Source organism: Bubalus kerabau, chromosome 4 (assembly GCF_029407905.1).
Source record: "Bubalus kerabau isolate K-KA32 ecotype Philippines breed swamp buffalo chromosome 4, PCC_UOA_SB_1v2, whole genome shotgun sequence".
Classification (NCBI taxonomy): Eukaryota; Metazoa; Chordata; class Mammalia; order Artiodactyla; family Bovidae; genus Bubalus; species Bubalus kerabau.
In genome coordinates, this window is record NC_073627.1 from 109,035,493 (window position 1) to 109,056,522 (window position 21,030).

The 21,030-nt window shown below is 45.5% G+C and overlaps 1 protein-coding gene across 1 annotated transcript in view; it reads right to left on the minus strand.

The window, feature by feature from the left end:
* The window catches only part of DMRT1 (doublesex and mab-3 related transcription factor 1), a 100,779-nt gene that overhangs the window by 51,554 nt on the left and 28,195 nt on the right, over positions 1-21,030 (minus strand). Inside the window, exon 3 of the mRNA XM_055578228.1 lies at positions 12,668-12,951. Within this exon, the coding sequence (XP_055434203.1) occupies positions 12,668-12,951 (284 nt within the window). The remainder of the gene's footprint in view (positions 1-12,667; positions 12,952-21,030) is intronic.

Here is a 21,030-nt window from a genome sequence, read left to right on the forward strand (position 1 = left end):
CCAAGCTTGAGAAACCTTGCTTTAAACTAACCTAACACTACCCCCTGTGCTCAGCTGCTCACCTCCAGCTAAATGGCAGAGTTCTACTGAAGGACACAAGGCGCTCACAAACCAAAGGTACTGTTCAGCTCTGCTCAAAGGATGCAATTTTTCTTTCGTTTATGCAATGCTCCCTGTTTCTCCTCAAGATTTTATTTTTTTATTCTTTAAACAAACAAACCAAGTAAAACCTAAAAGTCCTGGATTCCAGTCAATTATGGCTACTATTATTATTAGCATGTGGTAGCTGGCAAGCAACAGGCACGTTTTATAATCTTACTACCCACCCCAGGTCTCTGAACCAGAGTATGACCTACAGATAGGAGCTGGGCTGGTGGAGAACGTGCACGGTATTAGTATTAAACCTGGAGGAAAACCTAGGAGCTTTGGGTTTTATTTTATTAAACTGTTGAGAACATACAGTGCAGTAAATCAGAAGCATAGGTTTCCTTCTTATATACCTCAGTCACCCTTTTTCTAAATAATAACAATAAAATCCCAACAGAATGTAAAAATGTTAGACCCCACTTCCTTAAAAAAAAAAAAAAGTCCTAAATACTAGTCACTGGTGGTCTATTAACACCTCAAATAGGAAGAGTCTGGTCTCACACTGAACCAAACACTCCTTCCAGGGACCAACTAAAAGAGATTCCTCAAGACCAAGTACTGGTCTAGTTTATATCAAGAAGGGCTGACTGCACAGAATTAGAGTTGGTGAAGAAAGGGAATGGTCTTCGTGAGAAGAGTGACTGTATAGGTTAATAATCCTAATTGCAAGGAGGAGGGGGTCAGGATGGTGGGGCACATGTACAGCCATGGATGATTCATGTCAATGTATGACAAAAACCACCACAATACTGTAAAGTAATTAGCCTCCAATTAAAATAAATAAATTTTTAAAAAAGAAAATAGGATTGTTATAGCATACAAAGCTAAGACCCCAGCTCTGTAATTTTAAGATGCACAAATATGACTATACTTGCTTTAGTACTTTATATTAATAGTCTCAAAGTGTTTATATTTTAATTGTATGTGACCATTTTCCATTTAATGTGATACATTAACTATTTCAGTCATTCATAAATAAAATGAATAATCTTAATTGCAAAACCTTTGGTTTTAAGAATATAAAAATTTCTACAAAAGAAAGCTTCACATGCTGAAATTATAGGTCTTCTGGTGAGGTTAAGAGTGGAGGTTAGGGCTGACTTATGCCCCCATTAAAGGATTTCTTTATTTTCTTTTAAATAATAATTTTATTTATTTATTTTTGGCTGTGTTGAGTCCTCACTGCTGAAAGGGCTTTTCTCTAGGTGCAGCTACTGGGGCTACTCTGTGTTACAGTGCACCGGCTTCTCATTGCGGTGGCTTCTCTCCTTACAGAGCGCAGGCTCCAGGCTGTGTGGGCTTCAGGCTGCAGCATGCGGGCTCAGCAGCTGCAGTCCGTGGGCTCTAGAGCGCAGGCTCAATAGCTGTGGTACACATGCTTAGGTGCTCCATGGCATGTGAGGTCTTTCCGGATCAGAAACTGAACCTGTGTCTCCTGAGCCACCAGGGAGGCCTGGATTCCTTTAGTTTTAACAGAAGCTTCTTTTCAAACTATTTGAATGGGATGCCTGATCACACTCAGAGTATCTTCCTAGTCCAGGGACCTTATCTAGGCCAGGTGCTTCCCCTGAGACGCAACTGCCCATCCACCTTCTTAAATAGGCACCTGATTTATCCTCTCAGACTCCACACATCATATCTGGAAGGAGTTATTTTTATATGATTGCTGTTATACACACAGTTCAGAGATTACCAGTTCAGAAATATCAACCAGCCCAATGCTGAGTCAGCGCCACAAGCAGACTCCCCACAGCTACACTCCGTTCCTCCCTTCTTGCTTCCCTGGAAGTTAGTTCTCTCTCCTGACTTTATTAGGAGTTAACCTCCTCTGCAGGGCCCACCTTGCTTTCGCTAAGGTTCTACATTATGGAGTGCCTGCCACTTCCCTCCCTAAAGCCAGGAAGTGAAAAGGAAACTGGGAGACTGGCTTGTAAGGACTCAGGCCCCTGGCCCCGGGCACTCCTTCAATGGGGGAAGGAGCTGTGCTTGAGGGTCAGCACTTAGATACTGGAGAACTTAAGAACAGTTGTCCAGAAATGGAAGAGATGCTCTTCCTCCTGAGAGGAGATGGGAGGGGGGAAAAGGCAGAGAGAAAGCATGTGTATGCAATATAGTAGAGAGGACAAATAATTTAAGAAATGATAAATCTAAGGTATTGAAAATTGTAACCCCCATGTTGCCCGAAGTTTCAAACTTGCTAAAGCACATGGTAAAGCTATGACACCTGCTAAAACAAAACAGAACTTACGTGGGCGAGCTCTTCAAAAAGGACACACGAAAAGCAGCTAAATTCCAGGCAGGACTAATAACAGAGATTTTAAAACATAAAAACACCATACGATGAACCAAGGGAAAAACATAAACTCTGGAGAAGACATAGAATAGGAATTCACGTCATTTAATAAACTTTAGAAGATGGGAATTGCATCTGAAACCAGATTACAACTGCATTTATTAGCACTCCATTTTGACTGTCCTTAGTAAAAAAAAAGACAAGATGTGAATACCCCCACATTTACAGAAGTCCAAGTTAATCTGCTAGAACTTGTGTTGCTCAGTTGGCTGTTTTCCCCTCAGCATCAGCGGGACAGACGGCAGTTACTCCTCACACAGCGACCCTCTGTGCGTGCGCGCTTAGTTGCTCAGCCGTGTCTCTTTGCAACCCACGGACCATAGCCCACCTGTAGCCCACCGTCCATGGGCTTCTCCAGGCAAGAATACTGGAGTGGGTTGCCATATCAGGGGATAGTCCTGACCAAAGGATCAAACCCACATCTCTTATGTTTCCTGCACTGGCAGACGGCTTCTTTACCACTAGCGCAATGGGCCCCAAATATTTCAGCTGCTGCAATCAGCAAATATATATTTTTAAAAACAGTATGAAAAGTAATGAAATAAAACAAAGTTAAACAGAAATATGAGAATTCACTGCATACAATATGGAAAGAGCTATTTTATGAAATTTTAATTTTGTGTTTGTATGTAGGTACAAATATATACTGGATCACAAGATAAAACATTTCTTACTGTGGATCTTGGTCTAAAATGTCTGAAAGACATTGGTGTAAGAATTAGGTGAAGGGTAATAAGGACCTTTAAAAACAGGTACATAGTAAGAAAAAACAAAACTCTGGAAACGGCTCCTTTTCCTGGGAACTGGAAGGGTTTTATGCATTTCCGGGGTTAACAAAAGAGAAGGGGGGTTCATTTGGAACCAGCCTCTGGGACCAGCCCAGCGCTTTCCTCATTTTTCCTAAACCACAAACTTACACAGGATTTTCTAGCTCCTTTAGAGCTAGAAAACTTGTATTTGTCTCATTCACAAATTGAAAACCACAAACCCTGACTTTCCAACCAAAGTCATACAGAGACAGGCAGAAATGCAAGCATCATTCACATAAAAGCCAACAGGAAACAGCTTCAGTGAAAGAGCTGGTTTGTATTTTTAAATTTCTGTTAATAACTCTCAAGACACAGTACTCTCCACTTCCTCTAACATGGAAGGCTCTCAAAGCATTACATACGTCTCTGTAGACAGGTGGAGGGGGCTTCGGAATGGTGACATCCTTAAGGAAACCTTCCAGAGAAATGTAACTGGCCACACCTCACAGCTGGAGGGATGGAAACCAGAAACTTGAGTCCTCGTAATGTAATCATCATGAACGCAGGAAGAAACTGCTCAGAGACATCAACAAACCCGGTTCCACTCACAAAGGGATTAGGCAGAGAAGGCAGCATGCAAGGCAAGTCGGCCTCGGAAGCGTCTCTGCTAAACTAGGCCACCTTTCCCATTCTAAACGAAGGCCTATTACGATATATAGTCTATTATATACTTAAATATATATAAGTGAAATATGTATAATATACAATTATATAAATATATTAAATTTTAAACACGTGTTAAATATATATTTTATATTATTTATTATATAATATGCAACTATAATTATATATCTATTAAATATATAACATATATAGTATGTAATTATAACATATAATAGGCTTATAATATAATATATAATCTGCCTATTATAAAGGCCTACTCGGTGCCCTTGGCTTTTAATAACTCTTCATGTTTTCACTGCTCCAAGATCAAATATGAAACATTTTGGGAGGGAGTCAGTCTGAAAATGAGAAGAAAAAAATGCCTGTAACCACAACATTCGGGAACTTTGATTTTAGAACCAGAAGTATCAGAGACATCCATTTCTGTCCCCATCTTGATAGACAAATTTAATTAACCTTTGCTACTCTGTTCCAACCTACTGTTTTAGACAAAACTAGTGACCCACAAACAATATGTTACCATCAGAATTTCAATGGCGGCGGCACCAAGAGATATAGCCCTATCAGCAGTATCAGGAAATAAGCCACTTGGATTAGCTGCTCCAAGAAATATGGATTATATTCACGTCACACATGAGCTGTCAGAAACATTAGGATACTTTTAGCATAAATCAGCAGTGTGAAGGGCATCTGATGAGCACTGAGCATGATAGACTGCTTGTAGGGCAAGGTGAGCCTGTCTGGGGCCACCTTCCCAGTGTGAGCACATGTGTGCCTGTCCTTTACCCGAACTGGCATCAAAAACTGGAACACAGGCTGGTGACCGCTGATGGGCACCACACCCAGTTCACGGTGGGTCAGGGGCATGGAAAGGCGCTTCCCACTCCAGACCCACAATGGGAGCCCACCTCAAAGTGACCAAGTGACACAGAGTGACTAGAGTGTAGGTGAGAGAGAGAGATTTAGATGTGGTTAATACTGTCAGTACTGGGACTCTCCTATAATCTAACATGTCAAGTCTCTAAAAATATTATATAAGATGGTATATCTTATAATACCTTACATCATAAGATGTAATATAACCCCTCATGGTTTCATACCAGGAAAACCAAGGAATGTGTGCTGCCCCATGAGGAGGGCAGATACGAGGGCACTTGTGCACTCAGCCAGGCAAACCAGGGTTCCAACTCCAGCCCCCGACTTGCCAGCCTGTGTCATGGCAGGTTACTTCACGTCCCTGAGCCTCTGTTCCTCCACCCACAGAGGGGATGCCAGTCCCCGACAAGGCTGGGTCTCAGGGCCAAGTGCAGCAGCAGGGAGGAAGGGTCCGGCGCCTGGCCGGCCAGTCCAGTAACTGTCCTGTCACACCCCCACCCCCAGGCCTCCTGCTTTGGGGGCCTCTGTGCAGGGCAGCGCTAACATCCAAGGACCCTCTGTTGGGCCTTTTAGCACAGAACTGAGCCCTTTCACAGGTGTCAGGGACCTAGTAAAAGAGGGAGACAGAAAATTCTGCCCACTGCATACTTCACAAGTTATTTTAAGTATATAAATGCTTAATATTAGAAAGAAAAATGTATTGTCTGAAATGTTTCTACTATTCACATTTTAAAAAGTTGAAAAACCAACAAGAGACTACACTGACACTGCTAAATGGGGGGAGAGACTGAGACAGAGAAAACACGCCTTCCCATTTTTTGGTTGCATACCATTACCCAAGACATCAAAATGATTACCTCTGCCTTCCTTCTCCCAGTATTGGCTAAGAATCACCAAAAAGAATGTTTTTGAAAAGAACTGCGATGAAAAAAGGAAGAAAAATGAAAACATAAAATGAAGAGATAACCCCTTTTCCTCTGTTCCTTGGTCTTTCTATGAACCCTGCTCCCAGGAGGCTGTGCATCTCAAGGAACTGCCTCAGGGTCAGGGTGTCCCAAGGAGGGGTGCTGCGAGCGATCTGTCCTGGGTACAGGCAGGTACCCAGGGGTGCACTCCCTGTGGAGCACTTTTTACAATAAAACTAAGTCAACCTGCTTCTAATTATCATCAAGCAGGGGCAATTCCAAACAAGAGCAGTGATAAAATACTTGTCCTCACCCCGCCTGGCCCCACGCACGGGCACAGCACTGCACAGAACCCACCTTTCCACAAGGCAGCACAGCCCCTGGGCATCTCCAGACTCTGACCACAACAGTGATCAGAGAGCTGCGTGCGTCCTTCCTCTCATCTACCCACTGTGAGGTGGCCCTGGAAGGGACAGTGTAGCACAGGGCTAGGCATGGAGCCGGCACTCAATGAATTAATGATGAATACACAGAGGAGTTCCTTATACACGCTCTGAAACAGGATGGAGATTTCTCATGACTATATTCTTTTTGTTTTTCTGCTACTATATTCCTAATATAGCTCCAAAAAATAGGGCAAATCAGCCTCTATTTATGCATTCCCTTATTTTGGTCTTTATCCAACTCATGAGGGCCACTTACCAGGACACAGAAATATGGACTCCTGAGAAACAGAAGACTCACTCATGCACATACTTAAAACTTTCTGAAAAGCAACTAATTTTATATCTTATTGACATCTACTTAGGAAAAAAGTAAGCTAAAATGGCAAATGTAAATAGATGAGGTTTTGGCCATGAGCTCAACTAAATCAAATCTGAAAGCTTTTTAAAAACTGTGATCTAATTATCTAATTTTCAAACAGATTACAGAATTCCCAAATGACTGTATTATTTACTAACCCAATGCTATTGTGTCAGAGATCAGACACAATCTCACAACAGACAGTCTTTCTTTCTGCCTCTAGTAAATGGTGTGGTAGTGCCTGGAGTAGATGAGCCCTTTCCCGAGTTTCCCAACTCAGTTCAGATTAAACTGGACTCATGTCAGAATGGAAGTGAACATGCAGGATGGCCCAGGATTTACTGGGGGTCTCCCAAAGGTTCCTAAGAATCCGAGGTCACCCTCCATCTGGATTTCCTAGGATGCTACTGGACCGCCTCAGGCAGGCTGAGAAACAATCCGTAGCATGGCCGGGGCCCAGCCCCTCCCCGAGGTCCTCTCTGACTCAGACCTGCCTTCAAAAAGTGCCTGCGGTTTCCAGAGGCCAGTTCCACTTTCCTCTGTAATCCAGATTTTTTAACCAAATACTCTGTGAAATGACTCTCCTGCTGTCGCGCTACAGTGAAGGAACATTCCTCAGCCCCATCTCTCACCATGAATGAGCTCAGCTTCGAAAACACCCACCACCCTCCCTCAGCTTTGGTTCCAGACCAGGAGCCAGCAGAAATACTGCCACCACCGGCACCAGCTCTTACAACACTGGCCCTCCTGCAGGAGCAAGAGCAAAGCACATCGTTCAACTTTCACAACCTGTGCGAGAGAACCACCACTCCTTTCAGGACAAGTGTGATGAAGGCCAGGTGTGCCTGTCACGATCCCGGTTTGTTCCTATCTAACAAGACAGCACAGCAACTCCTCTGTGGACACGCACGCCAGTGAGAAGCTGGTTTAGAAACAGAGAGGGAGGACTGTTTCTAGACACACGGGCCTACTGCTGCCCCACGCGCCTGACTGACAGGAGGAGTAGGAATATGACGTAGAGGTCCAAGAAAGCTGGGTTAACTGTTTCTCCCTGAAAGAGAACAATCTAATGAGGAATTGTTTCAGAACTGAAAATAACAGATGTGGCTAAGACCAGACAGTCCATTTAAGGGAAAGTTCATAGTTGAGGCAATGTGACCCCAAACCTGGGGAAGCCTGACATCTTTACTTCACTGGCTTTAAACTTCCAGGGGTCTGAAATGACTTTTAAGTTCAAACACAAGATTCCCCAAGGCTGGTCTTCTGAACTAGGAAGCCCAAGCCCCGTGTCCCAGAAAGCAGGATCTACTTGAGGTGCATGTGAGACAGTCTCACAACAATGCCGAACTAACGTAAGGGCATTACAGGGCCGAGATAAAGAGATAGGAAAAGGTCTGGAAGGAGGTTGAGACAACTGCCAGAGACGGCACGCGGAAGACCCTGAAGAGCTGTGCGGCTGTCGTGGCGACACAATGCTGGTACAGGCTTCCAGACTCTCTGGACTTCAGACCAGAAAAGCTTTTTAAAACAGGGGTGGGAAAGACAGGGGTAGAGCCTCCAGCTTCTTATATTGCTGAGGAAGGGCATTTACAGAAAGGGGGAAAAAAAAAAAAGGAATCCTCATAACATTAAAAAAAAAAAAGTTGGAGGGGGAAGGGTCTCAATTGAAACAACTGAATACTTTAGGTGTTAGAGAAACGCCCTTGTCTCAGTTTTCCTCATTTCTTTGTAAACCAGCACTAGCAACAGCCGGCATTCAAGACAGTGACCCACAAAATACATTTCCAGTAAAATAAAGAACAAGCTGGCACCCGTTGTCCACCATTGGTATCTAAACTGAATAACGCACTAAGAACATAAATTACATCTGGAAGTATTTAGGGGGAAGAAAAATGTCAGTATCAATATTTTTCTATGAAATGACTGTCTAATCTAGAAATCCTAAAATAAGCACCTATAAAATTATTAGAATTACAGAGTGCACACAAGTGGCCTGATACAAAATAAATACACCACATCAGCAGAGTATCAACAGAAATGTATGTCTCTGTAATCCCCCTTTAAAAATCAAATTAGGGTGGTTAGCTCTAATAGCCCAAGGCAAATACCACATCTAATTCCCTTTTCCTGAGGAAAGAAATTACATGTTTTAAACTGAAAGTGGTCCTACTGATTCCGATTCTGTGTGCTTGAAAACTCATAAGTTTTTTTTTCCAGAAGAAAAAGACTGTCAGTGTCTGCTCACCAACAAATAGTGGCCAAATCCCACTTCGCTTTAAAAAGAGAAGCCGGGGAAGTGGGTGATGCACAGACTGGAGTGGAAGCCCGGTGGATCATAGGAGTGTCTGCAGAGAGAGCGCCTCACCCAGAGAAAGGCCCAGGACTGGGGCTGTGTTCCTCAGGGAGCCACTTCCCCTTTCTTAGCCAGTCAGCCAGGAGTCTGATGTGACCAGATGCACATTAAACTGGGGGCCTGATAGTGCAACTTACAGGGCTGAGGTGGGCACAGTTGATCTGAATTCTCCTATTGCATCTTCACAACTGAAGTAGATTCTGCATTCTACTACCTTCTCCTTGATATACTGTTCTCATAAGTTTAGAAATTTCAAAAATCAATGGCTTAATTAACGGTTAATTATACTTGTCTCCCTAGGAGCGGGAGCCAGGTTTAAGCCTTAGCTGGCTATCCCTCACCCCCACCTCTGGCCCTCCTGGGGGACCCCAAGGGCACAGAAGTGGAGGCGCTGCAACTGTGCCCACAATGCACATGCTCCAGAAGCATTCACTGAGCTGAGGTTGTTCTGATGTTGAATCACACTAATAAAAAGAGGAGGCAGTGTGAAAACCAGGGCCCCGGCAGGCTGCTGGGTACAGGATGGAGAACAAACACAGCAGGCAGCCAGCAGTCAAAAAAGGCACCCGTGGCGGATGCATGTTGATGTATGGCAAAACCAATACAATACTGTAAAGTTAAAAAAAAAACAGGCGCCTCTTACAGGTGCCCTGCGGGGGTCCTCCAGCCCATGGCAGGCAACTGCTGAAGGGCCATCCCAGTAGAGCCCACAAGAGGGCGCCTTTCTCTGTGCACCAAGGCCTAGCCATCCCATTGATTCCCTGCCTGCCTGTGTGTTTCAAACCCAGAGCTACACAGATGATTCCCCATTCTCATATACCAGGTGATAACAGTCTTTCCCCAAGACTTACTTTTCGACATTTTGTCCATTTGGTTCAGCAGTAGATCCCTGGCAAAGAGTGGGACCTCAAGGCATCATTATTTCATAATCGAATGCATTCCAGTGAGGTGGATAATCATGAGCAGATGACTGCATCTTAAGACTGAACCACCAGAAGGGAGGAGTCACCTCTGCTGCCATGTGACCACACCCCAACTGTTCCTGGAACCAGAGTCTCCACCTCTGGTGGTACAAGCTTCTGAAAAGCTAATCCAGGGGGCGCCGGCCGTGGGGACTGCAAGGAGAGCCCAGATACAGCTCAGAGTCCTCCCATATTTATTTCTGCTCCCGTGATATGCACCTCTCCCTTGTCAACCTGGTACAACATGTTTATTTAAAAGGTAATGTTGCCGTGGAGGAGTGCACCAGGCAATAAACAGCTTTTGCAGGCAATTAAATGCAGAAGTGAAATTGAGCTGCTGGTCAGTGGAACCAGCCATTCATCCTGAGTTTGTTCCAGTGTCACAAATGTTATTCCTGTTTCACAACAGGACAGGAACCCCTGATTGGGCCACAAATCTCCAGAGGCTGGAGGCAGACCTGAAGAGATTAAAGCAGCTCTCGGCATGAGTGCAGGGCATCACCAAGGAAGAGTCCTGGGATGCTGGCCCTGGAGAATGCTCTAGCTTTTTTAAAAATAAGCTTTTCACTGAGTAGGTGTTCAATAATTACTTGTGACTTACATGACTTTATAGGGAGACTAATAGGAAGTCTCAATTCTACAATGAAAAGTCAGTAATTTCTTTTCATAAATAATTCAGGACCCTCCCCACTAATTTCTAAGAAGTCTAGCTTTAAAAAATTATGACAATCTTCACTAGAATCAATCTTTTCTAGGAACCAGAAAGGAGCTCTTTGTTCTGAAAACATTTCACACTGCTCCCCACAAACACAATGATACACAAAGCAGCCAGGGAAGGAAGATAACATCAAAGTTATCGCTCTGGTGAAGAGTGAGGAGGGAAGTCGGATCTTAGCAAGAGAGAGTCAAGACAGTAGATGGTGGAGATGTGCTTAAGTTTCAGGCCCTTCAGGTGGAGCCAGGGTCAGACCAAGGGGGAAGGTCCAGTGAGGGAGACCAGCTCAGGGCCCTCCAGGTGCGGCTGTGGGACCCCTTCCACAAGGGAGACAGCAAAGCATGGCTACAACAAGGAGAGGGCCACTGCACCCTCTCCCCTCCAGGAAAGCTTCCCCCAGGAATGGGCAAGGCACTGTCCACAGAGCAGAGCCAGGGTGCCCTCCTGACACAGCAGAACAGCCAGGCGGGCAGAGGCTCTGCCCCAGAACACCATTCCCCACACCCCTGCCATAGTGACTTGGTGAAAAAGTGAGCTGTTCATCTCATATCCCTTAAACACTGGGTATAAGTATTATTGCTAAGTGTTTCTATTTAATTACTGCTTCCTTATAACATATATGGGGCTTTGCTGGTGGCTCAGCGATAAAGAACTGGCCTGCAATGCAGGAGATGCAGGTTCGATCCCTGAGTCGAGAAGATACCCTAGAGAAGGAAGCAACCCATTCCAGTATTCTTGCCTGGAGAATCCCACGGACAGAGGAGCCCGGAGGGCTATAGTCCATGGTACCGTAAAGAGTCAGACACGACTTAACAACTAACAACAAGTTTGTTTAGCAACTAAACAAATAAGATACTTCTTTCTCCTTTCTTAAAAGAGCATCTCTAACAGAAATCAACGTAAAACGTGTCCCAAATCATAAAACCCAACTGGCACTTTGAAAGGCCTACAGGACTCCAGCCTGCAGATGTATAAATCACTGAATTTCCTTTACACTCACATCAGCTGTAAATTCCAAAACCTTTTTAAAAGTATGATTCTAAGAGTAAAACTCATGAAAAACTAATGAAAATGAGTAGCCCAGAGGATGAAAGCTGACACATGACTATTACAAGAAGTCAGATCCATAAGGCCAGTGTGAGAGCCCAAAAGAGAGGTGAAGGGAGTATCAACAACTTCTCCACACCAACAAATGCAAAATGGAACAGAGCTGCTCAGAAGAAAATGTCAATGCGCATTTTTTAGAAGTGGGTACAAAAAGGTCAAAGACTTACCCTAAACTCCCCAAATACATATACCTCAGTGTGCTGGAATCAATATGGAAAGCCCATACACAGTAAACGTGCCCAAAAGGAGAACAATTCTCGCACAATTGGTATTCTACAGGTGGAGGGGATTTGGAGGCGCTGATGCTAAGCGCTTATGCGTGCACATTCTCACAACATCTAATCCAGCCTGGGACGCTGTGCTTTCCAGGCCTTGAATATGCCGCTGACAGACTGGCATGAGGGAAATGGTGAAAACCGAGAGGCAGAAGGTGCCGAGCAGACGCTCCCTGATAATGCAAAATGCTTGTTTTACCCCAAGTATTAAAAGCTCTTGATTGCACACTATTTCAGAAACACATACTTAGTGTATGAAAGACTGACCTCCATCCCCAGATAAAAATGCTCTCAAGTTGGCTCAGCACAGTAGTGACCTAGTTCCTCTCACCTTTCTTCCATGCAAACATACGGATCATTTCGCATCTCCCTTCCAGGGTGCAAACGCCACACGGTTACTCCCACCCAGAAGGCTGAGTCCAGTATTCTCTAAGCTGCTCTAAAGGCTGGAGGAGGTGAGGCCTCACACAGAAGCCACTTTCGAAACTGATTCTGGCCCCCTGGGTGTTTACACAAAGTGACACTGAAGTATGAGAAAGTAAAATTCCAAAATGCAAAGAAATATACGCATATTTCTTTACAATTCCTTTCGGTCAACGTCAGTGGTTAAATGATGTCATGGGTAGAGTGAAAACTTTCTACACGTTTTGCATAATGGCACACACGTGTGCTGGTTTGGGTGTATGTGTATGTGTGTGATTTCAAACATCCTGTTCACTCTCTGGGTAACAACTTACCTGCCACTGGTTTCCTGTCTGACCAGGCACATAAGGTGCTGGGAGGCTCCGAAGGCTGTTCTTCACAGGGGAGCCCCCGAGGGGATTTCCCACGTCCCCAGAAGAGGAGTCAGCAGCCAAGGCCATGGGGTACTGCGGGTAGTTGTACAGATTGTTGTAGTACGGAAACAGAGACGGCTGGTAAAAGCTGCTGTAGTAGGTGGAGTCGGAAACGAGATCGGGTGTGTTCTCCACATGCCCTCTGCTGGTGACAGCAGGAATATCCTGGATGACCATACGCCCCTCTAGCAAGAAAGCAAACGACAACATGGTATCAGTCTCGGGACCACAAAATTCTACCTGCACACCTTGCCAACATACGGCCTCCCTCCTCAAGATCCGCAGAGCTTCAGAGCAAGGCTCCGGAACGTGCTGCTTGCCCTGTGGCCAGAACACAGGAGAGTTCCAAAGGCTGGAGCAACTCGGGCAGCAGAGCTGACAGGCACTGGTGATTGTTTTTACTGAGAACGCCAAAAATATTTTAGGCAGGGGTCATTTTAATTACATAAAGCCTGACCACGTCTAACTTCTACAGAGAAATTTCCTACCCCAATGTCAAGAAATTAGAGATCAAATCTAGCTAAGTTGTCTATCTGCAAGTCTTACAACAAAATTAATTGTACGTCACTTTAAATGAAGTAATAAGACAATCTAGATGCCTTTTCTGTTTGTCTGTCCACACCAGTATGTCTGAAGGCAAAGCAAGAGGCTAAGAGTTGAAGCAAACATTGGTTTCTTTCATCTCCTTCCAACTGATCATTCATTATCTTTCCCAAGTCTGGATAATGGTATAGACCTGGGAGACACACTGCTTTAAAAGGTGAGTTAGTGTCTATTTTAGACTTTGTGGCCATTCTGTTGTCAAACATACAGGCTGCTGGGTGCTTGCATTGCAATAGAACTTTATTCACAAATATAGGCAACAGGCCCAAGTGACCCACAGGCTGAAGTTTGCAGCACAGGGTCTAGATGTTAAACCATCAATCCCAATCAACAACTGAATGGACTCCTAAGTCATCTCTCCAACACTTTTTATTAAACAATGTTCTATGAGTTGGCCAGGTGCCTGAAATGGCTACGAGGTATTAGGCTGCCCTTGCCCACGTGGAATCTACAGTTTAGGATAAATGACGGGATTACAAACTATAACGAGGACTCTCATGCAGAAATACCTATGAACAACAATGCAATATCTAAGGCTTGAAAGATGACACACAGCCTAGAAAGGAATTCTAGAGACTGCCATTAAATAAAACAAAAACTGCACCTGAGTTTCACTTTAAAAGAGGAGCAGGGGACTTCCCTGGTGGCCCAGTGGCTATGATTTCACACTCCCAATGCAAGGGACATGGGTTTGATCCCTGGTCAGGGAACTAGATCCCACATGCCACAACTAAGAGTTTGCATGCCACAAGTAAAGATTTCATATGCCGCAATTAAAAGATCCCATGTGCCATAACTTCTATCTGGCACATCCAAATAAATAGAGGAGCAGAAAATAGGTGAAAATGAGAAAAACAGGTTTTCCTGGTGGCTCAGTGGTAAAGAATTACCTGCCAATGCAGGAGACGCAGGAGACATGGGTTTGATCCCTGGGTGGGGAAGATCCCCTGGAGGAGGAAATGGCAACCTGATTCAGTACTCTTGCCTGGGAAATCCCATGGACAGAGGAGCCTGGTGGGCTACAGTCCAGGGGGTCTCTGAGTCGGAAATGACTGGGCATGAGCACAAGAAAAAGAGAAAACTGAAGACAGGGCAGCAAGGACACGGGGATGGAAGCAGAAGTGTGGGGGACTTTGTAGTGATGGACCGGCCCTTGAGGTGAAGACCTGGGTGAGAAAAGAGCAAGAGAGGGCCAGGGTGACAGGCGGGCTGTAGACAGGCGAGGGACAGCCTGAGATGGCTCCCAGCTCTCGCCAGGGTGTGGTGGAAACCACCGAGGGTTTCTGAGCAAAGGAGCACAGAGCTGCACTGTGAGGGGACTCAGCTGGATAGCGGTTCTCAAAACAAGAGAAGGGAAGACAAGCCATGGACAGGACAGCCAGCAGGGAGCCACTGAAGTAGTCGGGGAGAGACACAGCAGTCTGCAAATAACAGCTGGGGAAGGCTGTGCCAGGGACATAGGGCGGGGGTGGGGGGAAACGCAACAGAACTCAGGACCGAGGGGTGTCGGGAACTGGGACGCAGAAGAAGAGGAAGGGCAGGAGACCTAGGCGGCAGCGGAGACCGAGGGTAAGCTCTGCTGCATCACGGGGCCAAGGGGCCCACACATGGGCAGGTGAGTGAGGATGAGAAACTTGGCACCTGCACTCATGGAAGAGGTTGAGATTCGGGAGTCACCACCTGGAGATGTGGACTGCATCTGGGAAGAGCAGGAGGAAGGTGTAGGGAAGAGCATGTTACAAAAGGAGAAAAGAGCACCAAGGCCAGGACCCGACAGAGGAGAAAGCGTAATGCCACAGATGACGAAGTCGACAGGGACCACAGTGTCCACTGCTGCTAAGAGATCAAGCAAAATTAGTTCTGGAAAAGAGCCACAGACGGCTGGGCCTTCAGGGCCTCATGGTTTTAGCACAGTGAGAGAAGATACCTGCAGGAGATAAACAGCAAGTGAGCTCTGTGAATATGGTGACGAGCCTTCTCTCTGGTAGGAAGGGACATCCAGCGAGCGGCACCCCCCACCCCAGCCCCGCTCACTGTGCATCCTCATGCTGAGCACACAGCCAGATACATGGGGGTAAGAATCTGCAGCAAGGATCAATGAACAGGTTTTCTTCTAAATAGCCTAGCATCAAAATAAATGAGAAAAGACCAGAAGCTCCAAGGAGCAATAAGATGTTATTTCATCTTTAAAACACAGAGAAGGGTTGAGCATATGCAGGCAGGGGGAAGTTCATGAAGAGAAATTCCCAAGACTAGTAACACGTGGTCCAGAGCAGGTGCTCAGAAAGTGTCATCTGGCTGAACGTGGGGAAGGCATGACTAAACGTGCACTCTCTGGAAGATTCGGGAGACAGCTACAACAAAATGTTATTTTTACAGCCTCATTTTACAGTCAGCACTGAAGTCTCTTCTCCGCTGGGACAGCAAGTCTGTCCACCGCAGGCTCCTGGCGATGCCTCATCAGGGACATCATCTTACAACATCTCTTGCCTTCCTCCCTACTCGTCCTCCCAACCAAGAGATGAGAAGCTCCAACCCCATTATTCTACTCCAGTCTGGAGACGGCACGTGCCCTTCTCACCTCCTGAACTTCCCTTGGTCCCTTGTCTTATTTTAAACTCAGTTTAGTGGCGAATATGTGGTTTTCAGTATCTAGGTCTTTTGTTTTCAATGTCATGTCTTTACTGTTAAACTTTATTGTTAAAAGCAATACAAGTTTGGCAAAAAATGATAAATTATATGGTTACTTAAAAAAAGGAATGAATGACGTTCTTACCATCCAGTCATAAGCATTAGTGGCACATTCATACACAATCTCATAGGCATTTCAGATGCGAATCCCTGTCTCTAGAGTTAAAAACACTGGGTACCCTCAGGGACTGCCATTGAAAACCAAGCTTCTTGATAAAGAAAACAAAATATAATAGGAAGTAAAGAATTAAACAGAAACTCAAAGACACTGGCATTCAGGGCACAGGTTCAAGAATTTCTACATCATAACCCTAGTCAGGACGTTTAATCAGGCCTCAGTTTATCCAGCAACAAAATGTTGTCAGTAATAATCCTCAAGGTAACAAGAATGCTTCAATAAACTTCAGACTAAACCTCAAATAAAATGCTACATCATACATCAGATCAAAGAAAGGATTTGTTTTGCTACAGACGACAATAATTCATTAAAACGCCATCACCTTTCCACCTACCATATTTTATTCCCTCTTTCAAAGTATATTGAGTTTTAAGAATAAATTAAGACATATATTGGAAAACTTTTGATTCATACCAATATTCACATAATAAAAATCACTTGAGTTTTATAACAGTAAATGCCTAAATATTTTGGACTTTAAAATGTTGACACGCTCTTAAAAAGTCACATTTTAAAAAGCACTGGGAAAGGGCACCCACCCCAGGGACAGGAGGAACTACCGAATTCTGTATTTTATAAACCACCCAACTGTATCTTAAAGATTCAAATTAAAACTTGACTTAAAACAACAGCTTCATGCTTCTCAGCCTTGATGTGCCCATTACCAGTAGGTGGGCACTTCCCAGGCTGAAATAAACACCCAGGAAGTTACACGGGCCTCACGCAGTGCTGCTCCGTGTGGGCCTCGAGTCAGCCACCGCCTGCAGACTCACAGAGAAGAACGTCCTCAGACCCACCCCAGCCCCACAGAGCCAGAAATTCTGAGGGCTGGCCAAGCATCCTGAGTCTTAACAAAGCCTCCAAGAGGTCCTGATACACTCAAAAGCTCAACCACCACTGGCCTCACGATTCAAAGCAACTGCTCCCTAAATTTTCCCTAAAAAAAAAGTGATCCCTGACCGGATTCCTGTGACGGCGCTGGTGTTGTCTAGTCACTAAGTCGTGTCTGACTCGTTTTTGACCCCACCGTGACCCCACCGTGGACCGTAGCCCGCCATGTTCCTTTGTCCATAGGATTCTCCAGGCAAGAATACTGGAGTGGGTTGCCAAGCCCTCCCCCAGGGGATCTTCCCAATACAGGGATGAGAACCCAGGTCTCCAGCACTGCAGGTGGATACTTTACCATCAGAGCCACAAGGGAAGCCCTTTTAGAGCAAGGGAATAACATAAAAATGTTTTAGTAAAGTTAATCTGGTCCAAGCACAAAAGATGAATTCAAAACAAGGAGGTAAAAGAACAGAGTAGGCTAGAACAGTCTCTTCTGTGTATGTATGTGTATATGGTCTATAGACCAAAACAGGCAAGGCTCTTTAAACACTCCAGACCTGAAGAGGTAACTAAACGGTTGCATAGGGAAGCTGCAGTAACAGGAAAAGGGAACCACGTGAAGAACACTGACGTGTCTGCTGTTGTGGGAACTCCCTTCAAACAACCCTGTCACACTACTAACAACCTGTCACCCAGGGACCAGAGATGCCCCCATACCCCCTTTCAGATCCTTGCTCCACTGCTGAGTGGTCACGCTTTACTCACTGCAGCCCAAGAAGGGACGTGCAGCCCTCACCCAGGGTAAGGATACAAACAGCATATGCCTTCTCTCCAACCTGGGTTACAGCAGAGTTCTCCAAAGAGTTACCAGAGACAGTCCTTCACCACTGAGGTGTCTTCAAAGTCACACTAGTGAGTCAGGCTAAGTGTCACTAGTAATTGATGATAAACACGAAAGATTTCCAATTCGTAAGTCACAAAATGTATAAACGAAGCATACAAAATATGAAATGGTACATATGTATACACAACGTATGTGTACATATATTCAAAAAGTGGTGTTCCTTGTACAAACTCCTAACAGGCTACTCCTATTTTCTAAATCTCAGAAAGAAAGAAACAAAGCAGTAGACACTAACAGTTGGCGCGTACCCGCGAGCTGAACACACGGCTCTGTACCAGGCCCCCTGACCGTGGCTGTGACTTCGCTCCGTCACACACACGCTGTGACAGGGACTGGAAACTGCACAGCCACCGTGACTGACCACGAAGACCAGAGCAGTGTACTGAGACGGAAACGTCTGAGGCCGCCAGAAACTCTTATGCTGCGTCTCCCTCTTCGTTATTCCAGAATGCCAACTGGCCAAGGTGATTCCAGAATGCAAACTGGCCAAGGTGACTTACCAACTATATTCATAATAATAGAGAACACCACGGCCTTGTTCCAAGAAAATGGGGTCGTTTCCTTAACCAGTCGTGCTTTACAGGAATCATCAACCCCTATGTCCTCTGCCAAGATGCAAACAGAAGCATGCAGCCAGTTGTCTTAAGTGTTGTTACTTATGACTGGGAGCGCCCTAATGTGTGCTATAAGGAAGAAAGATCAGGAGGTGTGGGTTCTACAGCTAGGAAAGCAAGCAGGCCTGGTGAAGCATGTCTTCTGGAAAAATGACCAGCAGCGATGGGCCAACAGACGCTGCAGACACGCTGCCTACACACCTGATGTCTTCTCACTGCAGGGCTCTGATTACAGCGCTGTATGTTTATCTACCATCCACACATCCCGATCTTCCCATTCCCACTGCTACTTTTTTTTTTTTGCACTAACATATGCAGCGTGAAATATGATTCACTCCTTCCTGAAAGATCAATACCCACACATGATAAACACCCTTATCGATCCTGCAGTGTTATATGCTGGCCTCCGGGCCCATGGCATATTAATGGTACTTAACCAGTAATTCATTTTAAGGCGTGTGAAGGCTTTTTCTCCCACTCTTGGCTAGTGTCAAGATTCCCAGAGTTGTTGCACTTTGAGTCCTTTGTGTTCAAATCTGGAGCCATACTCCCTTTTCAATGACAAAACCAAACCCCACCATTTTCTATATGAAAGATCACATAGGAAACTAAAATTTATGATTCACAGCCATCTCACGTAAGCGGTGGATTTATGCATACTGGGTTTTATTTTTCTTTGCAATCCCATCCCTTGTGTGGTGCTTGTCCTACTGAGCGTCTGGTTTTAAGAGGTACCAGCCAGGCAGAATTGTGCACTGCCTGCCACTATCACGTGCTGAATGGTAGGAAGGTGCAGCACAAGTACAAGCTGTTGCTCCTTGTTTTTTTTTAAGGAACATTAGATCTTAAGAAAAGACAAAGTTGTTTGATGACATGTCATAGAATCTGGAGGAGACAGCGGGGTGCCACTTGCTGGAACAACGTGGAACAATGAGGCTTCCTCCTGCTCATTCAGCTCCAACTCTCTGTGGCCCCATTAACTGTAGCCCTCCAGGCTCCTCTATCCATGAGATTTTCTAGGCAGGAATACTGGAGTGGGTAGCCATTTCCTCCTCCAGGAGATCTTCCCAACCAGGGATCAAACCTGTGTCTCCTGTATCTCCTGTACTGATAGGTACACCACTGAGCTACCTGGGTCCTCAGCTCCCTGTTTTTAGCAGTCTTTTCCACAAGGCAACCCAATGTCCAAACTAATCAGCTCCTGACATTGCTACACACGGAAGAAAAGCCAGTGAGCTGATGCCTGGGCCCTCAGAAAGTGAAAGTCACTCAGTCATGTCAGACTCTTTGCAACCCCTTGGACTATACAGTCCATGGAATTCTCCAGGCCAGAGTACTGGAGTGGGTAGCCTTTCCTTTCTCCAGGGGATCTTTCCAACGCAGGGATCGAACCCTGGTCTTCAGCATTGCAGGCAGATTCTTTACCAGCTGAGCCACAAGGGAAGGCCTGGGCCCTCTGAGCACTCATCCAGCTCCAAGAAGGAAAGCTCACAACCCAATCAAGGAAATGGGTGGGTTTTCTGAGCTAAAGCAGAGCTGGTGCAGAAGCCTGATGACTGAGACAGCAGCGGGCCTACTGCTGACACCATTAAGTGGTGACCGTGACAGTGGACAAGGGGCATCACCATACCTGCCACCTTCCCCTGCTACTCATATTCAGAGCAGTAAATTTACTGAGCACCTGTGTGTGTGTGGCAACCTGCCCAGTGCTTTGAGAGACAAAAGATCTAGTCTTTGATGCTGCGGAGCCCTGTCATAAGGCGAGGTTCCAAGACACACACACATACACACAGGAGAGACTGACCAAGGCTCTGGGAAAGCACAACTCTGTGGCCAGGAGGGCGAGATGAAATCCAGCCTTCAAAGCACAAGTTCTGCTGATGCCGGCTCACTAACGGTACTCTTGTCCACAAGACAGGGAAGATGCTACAGCCCACTTCTCTCCCAAGGAATGTTTTGTTTTTTTTTTTTTTTTTGTCATTTGGTCCTAGAGAAATCTGTCAAGGTCACTTTTCTTTGTAGGGTGAAGGCGTTGCATTATAAAAGTGAACCTGAAGTTGGTCTTTGAAGCCAGGAGCAGGCTTGGTTCAAAGACCTGTAAAATATCAATGTCAATGTGGGATGCAAAGGTGCAAAGGGATCTGCGGGGAAAATGGGGAGGGGACTGTTGGTCAAGACCAGATCAAAGGAACCAAGAAGGAGAGTGGGGAGAGAGAGAATACAAAGGGGGCAGGGATTCTGCTTCCAGGAGAGCTGCCACATTTGAAACACGTCGAGGCCACTTGGGCCACTGAGAAGCTCTGTGAGTGACAAGGACATCCCCTGTGTGCAGCAGCTCTCAAAGTGCTGGGCGGGGAGGCCCAGAATCTAAGCAAAAGCCAACCCTGTCCTCTAGGAGTTTCCTCTCTGTGTGGAGAAGCGTGCAAGGCAGAATTTCAGAGATCAG